Genomic DNA, 8,499 nt, shown 5'->3' on the forward strand with positions numbered 1-8,499 from the left:
AGGCACCGTGGGCTCAGTAGTTGTTGTTCAGGGGCTTAGTTGCCCGACCAGGGATCAAACCCTAGTCCCCTGCATTGCAAGGCAGATTCTTAACCACAGTCCACCAGGGACATCCCTCCATGTTTAATATTTTGTTTTCGTTTTAGTCCTTACATTTAACATTAAACATTTCAGGTGTTTAATCCATCTGAAACTGACTTTGGTGTGTATAAGGTAAGCCTCATTTGAACTTTTGTGTGTGTGTCTTAATGTTTATCACACCTATATTGTCCATTAAGCTTTTCTCTGTAACCCTATTGTGTTAAAAGGTAAAAAAGGAGTGCTAGCTAATAAATATATTCCCAGTTGGGAACAGTGCTTCAAGAAACAAGATACATTTCCCTGGGGTTTGTTCTTTCACTGAGCTGTGTTAATCACTACAGGTACAAAGTCACAGCCGTTTAGGATCCTTGTTCGCAGGGTCATTCTGCTACTTTGTATTTATAGATTACAAATTTCTTTACAGAGCCAACGGTTTCCACGGAGAGGACTTTATTCTCATGACCACTGAAGTGGGGACAGGGAGGAGGACTATGTCACCACTGCTTGATTTGTTTACTCCCACAAGAGATTAGGTAGAGTCAGGTTTCTTCCCCTGATGCTGGCTGGAAATCAAGTGGGGTTGGCATCTCTGTATAGTACATACCAGAGCCTGGGCTGTTAGCGGAGGGCTGTGATTAGCTAGAAAGGCAAGCATAACCTGACCTGATTGGCTCTGGACTCCCTCCTGTTGTTACTCCACAGCAGCCTGAAGACCGGTCCACCAATCACAGGGCTCCTTACTGGGTGCACAAGCAACTGCCGGAGATTGCCAGGAGCCCCTAGCAACACCTTGGCTTTTGAAACCTGGAAGGTGGGGTGCAGTCAGTGGAGGAGCGTGCCAATGCCTCAGGAAGAGTCGGATCCCAGGATGGACACCCCACCCTCTGAAGAACCCTTAGATAAGCAAAACAGAAAACTGGAAGTCCAGGAAGAGGAGATGGAGTTTAAGGAGCTGGATGATCTGAGGGAAGCCTTGGCGAACCTCCGGGGGCTGTCCGAGGAGGACAAGAGTGAGCGGGCGATGCTGTGTTCCCGCATCCAGGAGCAGTCCCAGCTCATCTGCATCCTGAAGCGGAGATCCGACGAGGCCCTGGAGCGCTGCCAGACCCTGGAACTGCTCAACACCGAGCTGGAGGAGAAGAGGCTGCTGGAGGCCGAGGAGCTGAAGGCCAAAATTCAGCAGGCCCAGAAGCTGGAGGAACGCTTTATGACCCTGGCCTCCAACCACGAGTTGATGATCCGCTTCAAGGATGAACACAAAAGGCAGAACGCCAAGCTGCGAGAGGAGAACGAGAAGCTGAGGCTGGAGAATGACCGGCTTTTCAGCCCAGCGCTGAAGGCCCAGGAGGCCAAAGTGGTGCAGCTCACAGCCCAGAGCGAGGCCCTTGCCAAGGAGCTGGAGACACTGCAACGGAAGTACGCCCAGGATGTCTGCCAGGCCCAGGCCCGAGAGCAGGAGCTGCTGGAGCTGCAGAACCGGCAGGCCTGTGCCCACACTGAGGAGACCGAGCAGCTACGCATGCAGCTGCAGAGCCTCCAGCAGCAGCAGCAGGAGGCCCTGCAGCAGACGGCCAAGGCCGAGCAGGCACACAGCCAGCGGAACCAGGAGCTGCGGGCCCGGCTGCAGACCGTCACTCGGGAGAAAGAGGAGCTGCTGCTGCTGTCCGTAGAGAGGGGCAAGGTGCTTCAGAAAAAGCAAGCGGAGATCTGCCAGCTGGAGGAGAAGCTGGAGATGGCCGACGTGGCCAAGAGGCACGCACTCGAGCGCTTTGAGCAAGAGGCCGTGGCCGTGAACAGCAACTTGAGAGTCCGGGAGCTTCAGCGGAGGGTGGATGGCATCCAGGCCGCCTATGATGAACTCAGGCTGCAGTCTGAAGCTTTCAAAAAGCACAGCCTGGATCTTTTAAGCAAGGAGAGAGAACTCAATGCCAAACTCCGCCATCTCTTTCCATAAGGAGGTTTCTGCTTCCTCTGGCCTCCGATGAAGAAATCAGATATCTGTGCCTTACTATTATGGCGAGAGTCAAGATTGTATTCCATTTATTCTACTTTTAATTACGAGAGACCGCTCAAAGAAAAGCTACTTTACTACAGTGATGTTTACTACAGTGCCATTATAAGGGTAACACTGATTTTTCAGTCCCACCACCTAGAATACAGGAGATTTACCAAATTTCGTTGTGTGCCTTTGAAATCTTCCTAAGTTTGCTATCAGTATCTCCACCTCTCCTATAACTTATTCATTCTCAATCTCAGATATCTTCAGCTGTGCTAAGTTTTAAAGTTAGCAGCTCTTACTTTTCAGAGTGCAATGGGGAATGTATTATTGTGAATAAGTGCAATGGGATGTATTATTGTGAAAAATATCACAGTTAACCCTTGTAAACAGGCTTGTAATCTCCCACAGTTGAGACTGTAAGCTGTAATAGTTAATAGCATGAATAACTTGCAGGAAAGTGTCTGATTTTATAACTGGCCAAACAATTACTTGCCTTACCTTCTTTATGGAATATCCTTTTATTTGCACTAGCCTGGAGAACAAAAATTAAGCTCATTGTTTTCCAAAGTAGTCAAAGTTTATTATAGCCATTCTATATGAGCAATATGATTCAAATAAATAAAATCCACCTTTTCCAAAGTAGTCAAAGTTTATTATAGCCATTCTATATGAGCAATATGATTCAAATAAATAAAATCCACCTTTAAAATTTCCCTGCAAGCTTAGATCACATTCCATTTTGTTGTTTTTCCCCCCTTAATAAAAATAGGATTTGAAAGTGAAAGTGAAGTCACTCAGTTGTGTCTCTTTGCGACCCTATGGACTGTAGCCCACCAGGCTCCTCCGTCCATAGGATTTTCCAGGCAAGAGCACTGGAGTGGGTTGCCATTTCCTTCTCCAGGGAATCTTCCCAATCCAGGGATCGAACGCAGGTCTCTCGCATTGTAGGCAGACGCTTTTGCCGTCTGAGCCACCAGGGATTTAGAGTTATAAAAAAGCAGGTATCAGTAGCTTCATTTAATATTTCACAATATGTTAACAATTTAGGGTAACAAGTCATACACTGGATATGATACATACAGTAACACAGAGTGATTGCTTTGTTTCTATTAGCATACTTTCTTGAAACTCTCCTTTTGTAAAATAAAAATTAAATGGGAAGTATATATGTATACTTACAGCATTTCTGTAGGAATACTTAAATGTGTAATGATTAAAAACAAGTTATTATATATATTTATACAAAGTTCTTAAAGAGGTAGATATAAAAATACACTTTATGCTTCCTTATTTCTAGGTATTTAGTTGATATAGAAGCATTATTATGACTACTTCCCAAGAGAGATTGTAATATAGTATTTTTCTCACTGATTTAGTATAGGGTGCCAAGAGATACCTAATGATATGGATTTGTTAAAAAATATTACTTGGTACCTCTTAATAAACAATTTTAAGCATTGCTAGCTTTCAGTTTAACCTAAAGCAGTTTTTAAAACCAATTTTCTCATACTTTTAATAAGATCGTGGTATTAAATAGTTTCCAAGGATCCACCTTGCTGGCTTGAAAGGATTATTTACTTCCTTTTACACATTATCAAGAACCAGAATATAGGAGCTAATTATGGTTACCTTTTATTGAGTTCATATTGCTTATTGTGCTGAAGCACTTTGAATGTATTGTTCTATTTAATCCTTAGTAGTACGGAAGAAAGTAATAGTGTTCGTTTCTATTTCAAAGAAGAGGAAAACTGAGATTCAGTAATTTGCACATGGTCACTGGGGAGCAGTGGTTTTGATGACATCACACTGAAAGATTTATTGACTGTCTATTGAGTAAGCTTAGGGAGTGGGGTGGGCACTGAGAATAAGCATGAAAAAGCAAGTTTTCTGCCCCAGAAGAGCTCCCACACGGTCTAGGTGCAAAGGAGCAGTCACAGCAGTGTAATAATGTGTTTTCAGGGGTGTTCTGAGATCATAGTGGGTAAAACACACACACACAGAGCAGTTACATGCCTGAGGGTGAGGGTTGGGATGGAAGAGAGGATTGCCAGGGATGACTAACACAGGAGTTGACATATAAGCTGGTTCTTTAAACAACTAGTAGAATTTTATAAGGTGGAGAAAAGAAAGATTTGAGACAGCACTGTGTAGAAAGTCACAGAGATTTTTTTTTTTTTTTTTTACAAATATCCAGGATATTCGGGGAAATCATAAGTGGCTATGAGGAGGTGAGGGAGAAGCATGTCTACAATTAAAAGGAAGAGGAGAGAGGGCAGAGGAGACTGGCAAGGGCACAAACAAGGACCCACAGTGCCACCTGCTTCCTCTGCCTCCCACGCGGGTTCAGGCTGAGCCGTGAGGAGATTGTGCGCCTGCGTGCCAACGGCTCTTCCTGCCCCGCCCGTGCAAGCTCCGCCCACTTGCTCTAACCGCCAGGTGGGATGCAGGGCTTTGCGGTTCACCGTTCACACTCAGCCTGTGAAGAGAAGGAAGAGGCTCCTGGAAGCCACCTGAGGGCCATGTGAGCAGGGAATACCAGGCTCCTGGTTGAGGAGTGTTGGCTAGTGCAGGACTTGCCTCCGGGACTCCTTATTAGGTGGGGAAAGGTAAGGTACATGCTCCCCACAAGGTGGGCGCAAAGGAAGGGTCTGAGTTCCCGGGGTCTAAGGACAATACCATTCAAAGTCATGCTGAGGAGTTCCTGTTAAGTTGAACCATATATAATTTTCACTTCCGTAGGTCACAAATGAATAATGCTCACTCTAATACCCTGAGGGCTTCCTTGGTGGCTCTGATGGTAAAGCGTCTGTCTGCAATGCGGGAGACTGGGGTTTGATCCCTGGGTGGGGAAGATCCCCTGGAGAAGGCAATGGCAACCCACTCTAGTACTCTTGCCTGGAAAATCCCATGGACGGAGGAGACTGGTAGGCTGCAGTCCATGGGGTCGCTGAGAGTTGGACACGACTCAGTGACTTCACTTTCACTTTTCACTTTCATGCATTGGAGAAGGAAATGGCACCCCACTCCAGTGTTCTTGCCTGGAGAATCCCAGGGATGGCGGAGCCTGGTGGGCTGCCGTCTATGGGGTCGCACAGAGTTGGACACGACTGAAGCGACTTAGCAGCAGCAGCAGATCACAAATGAATAGCTACGGGCCATTTGATAATGCTCACTCTAATACCCCTGAGGGCTTCCTTGGTGGCCCTGACGGTAAAGCGTCTGTCTGCAATGCGAGAGACCGGGGTTCGATGCCTGGGTGGGGAAGATCCCCTGGAGAAGGAAATGGCACCACACTGCAGTATGCTTGCCTGGAAAATCCCATGGACAGAGGAGCCTGGTAAGCTACAGTCCATGGAGTTGCAAAGAGTCGGACGCGACTGAGCGATAGGTTCTAACACCCTTCATCCTTGCTGACAAAGTCTAATACCCTTTTGAAAGATCCTGGAAAGAAGATGGGTAATGAGAATTAGAAGGTCAAAGAGGGATGGATGCCTAGAGAACAGCTGAGCAAAAGAACCCGCAACACAAACTAAGAGGAATGTGAACCTATCATGTGTCAAGTGCTTTTCATGTCACTTTCATTCCAGCTCTTCAAGGGAGGTGCAATGATCACTGTTTTACAGATGCAAAGAGTGAGACCAGAGAGGGTGACTTGCCTAAAGCCAGGAAGCCTTGGGGTACAGGAGTGAGATTTGAACCTAAGCTCTTCTGGCACGACTGTTTTAGGCATGTGCCACCTGCCCATGAATCAAGCACTTGGTTCTACTGCTGCTGCCCTGAGAATAATTGGGTGGCAAGGGGCTCCACATTTTCATGTTGGGCACTGCAAATAATGTAGCTGCACCTGCTTACTGGCTATAAAACCCATGCTTTCCCCCAGTATACAAACCACCTTCTAATCAGCCACAAAAAGACACTGATTTCTTTCCCCTCCTTTGTGCTTCACAGCACTTTTCTATTCTACTCTCTCAATGTTTATCTTGTATTTAATCTGTGACTCAGACCGGATCAGAGGATGGGTGACTAGTTACTGTGGAATGCTGATCTGTAGTGATGCTTATCACTACAACAAATTGTCAAAGTGTAAATCAACCACTTTCAAATTACTGCCCTTGAGGGGAAATTGAAAAAACAGAGCAACAGAACTCCTATCTAAAGCAGACCTAGATTGCCAGTGAATTTGTCTGTGGCCTCCACAAGCAGTAACCCTAAGATGAAAATCCTTAGAGATTTGAAAACAACTAATATGTGAGCAGTGCTGTGTAGCTGATAAGTGTGATCTTTTGTGTTACCCACTTTAAGCCTTTCAGTGTGCCTCTGAGGAACTTATCTGGTTCCCAAAATTCCAAGTGAAATACAAAAGGAAGGAGAACTACAGGAAAAATGAACTGCCTGGCTGATGTTCTCATAATATCGACTCTCTTTCACTTAGTGAAAATTAAGTGAAGTTAATTTGTTTCTAGTAAACAAAGTATTGTTAAAAAACCTGTTTCTCCCCAACTCCACTACATGGAAATTAAACCTTTAAATAACATTGTTTGAAGGAATACCTGCCCAGGTGCTTGCTGTTCTATCCAGCCCTTGTTGACTCAGCTACCTGTGGAGTGGCTGTGACTGGGTCAAGGCGGGAATGAGTCTGTGTTCTCCACCATGACAAGATCAAGAGATTTGGGTAGACCTTTGAGATACTATCTCTTGCCACACAAATAAAGGAAAGAGGACCACAACCCTAACTAGTCTCCCCAAAGCTGACCAGATGGTTTATCTTCCATTATCATTTGCCAAAATTGGGCCATATGCAAACACCTCAACCAAACATCTCCATGGGCAAAGTTGTTACCATGACTGACTTAAGCCAGTCTCTGTGACATATAGTATGTGGGGCTACCTAACAAAAGTATGACTTTGTCAGCAAGGATGAAGGGAGATGGATGTTGAGTGAGTCACCAACAATGTCTGCTGTACCACGACTACTTAGAATTTTTATTTTATTTTTTAAAAATCTCAGCCTTTTAAAAAGGTTGTTGGAATTTTGGGAGGTGGCCAAGAGAAGATTTTTCTAATCAGTTGTCTGTCTACTTAAGAACAAACTGGATATTATTTTCCAAACACTAAGTTTAGGGCCTAGGGCTATGCAGATGAGTCTCCTTATTTGATGTTCTTTCCAAACTTCTGTTTATCCCACTTGGCAAAACTAATTCAAGAAAAACTTTTCCCTTGGACGGAACTTCCTAGTCATTCGTTACAAACTCAACTAACTACAGTACCCTTTCCCCAGCCCCCTCACTCCCCAGTTCACCAAAGAAACTTCGCTTTTGCCAAACTCTCCCTCTTTAATGTTCTAATCTGCTTTTTCTTGCATTAATGTAAAATAATCTTCTCTTTCATGTTTAACATGATTCATTACAGAACTGTTTGTAATATAAAAAGATTGGAACTACCCTACATACCATCAATAAGGAACTAATTAAATATTAAATAAATCATGGGCCCTCCATACCTTGGAATACATTGCAAAGGGTTGGGGGAAGGCAGAAAGAAAAAGGAAGCTCTCTATGTACTAATACAAAAATATCTTCAGGGTATATGTAAGGGAAAACAGAGTGCAGAATATCTATCATTTATTACCTTAGTGCAAGGGAGAGAGAATGGGTGGGGAATAAGAATGTAAACATATGTACCCCCATCTGTATAAATAAATACTGGAAAAAAAGAAATGCTAGAGAGAAGTGTTTATTGGTGGTATAGAGGAATGTGGGGACAAGGATGGGTAGGGATAGAATGTGAAGGAAACTTCTCAACTTATCCCATTTTGTATCATTTGACTCTTGAATCATGTGACTGTGCCTGCTAGGTATCTTCCATCATGTCTGACTCTTTGCGACCCTGTGGACAGTAGCCTGTCAAGCTCCTCTGTCCATGGGATTCTCCAGGCAAGAATACTAGAGTGGGTTGCCATGCCCTCCTCTAGGAGATCTTCCCGATGCAGAGATCAAACCCGCATCTCTTATGGCAGGCAGGTTCTTTACCACTAGCATCACCTGGGAAGCCCCACCATGTGACTATATCACCTCTTTAAAAATATAGTAAAATTGGAAATTCCCTGATGGTCCAGTAGTTAGAACTCTGTGCTGTCACTGCTGAGAGCCTGGGTTCAATCCCTGGTCAGGAACTAAGATCCCACAAGCTGTTCAACATGGCAATATGTATGTGTGTGTGTGTGTGTGTGTGTGTGTATATATATATAAGCTGTATGTAGTAAAATTAAAAACAAGGAAGTATCTTCCACATAACTATTTCCTAGTAAGCTGTATTTCTGTGTAGATGACTCAAAAATCCTACAGATTTTTCCTTCCCCAAGAACTGCGTAGACAAGACATTTTATATGGAGCCAAATACGGCTTGACAGATCCGGGTCA

At 44.4% G+C, this 8,499-nt stretch overlaps 1 protein-coding gene across 1 annotated transcript; it reads left to right on the forward strand.

Annotated features, from left to right (window-relative positions):
- The first annotated feature begins 815 nt into the window (after positions 1-815).
- Positions 816-2,719, forward strand: CCDC89 (coiled-coil domain containing 89). The gene has a single exon (XM_052662028.1). It carries the CDS (start codon positions 923-925, stop codon positions 2,033-2,035), a length of 1,113 nt encoding a protein of 370 aa, XP_052517988.1. The 5' UTR covers positions 816-922; the 3' UTR covers positions 2,036-2,719.
- Positions 2,720-8,499: the final 5,780 nt, after the last annotated feature.

Source organism: Budorcas taxicolor, chromosome 25 (genome assembly GCF_023091745.1).
Source record: "Budorcas taxicolor isolate Tak-1 chromosome 25, Takin1.1, whole genome shotgun sequence".
Taxonomy (NCBI): Eukaryota; Metazoa; Chordata; class Mammalia; order Artiodactyla; family Bovidae; genus Budorcas; species Budorcas taxicolor.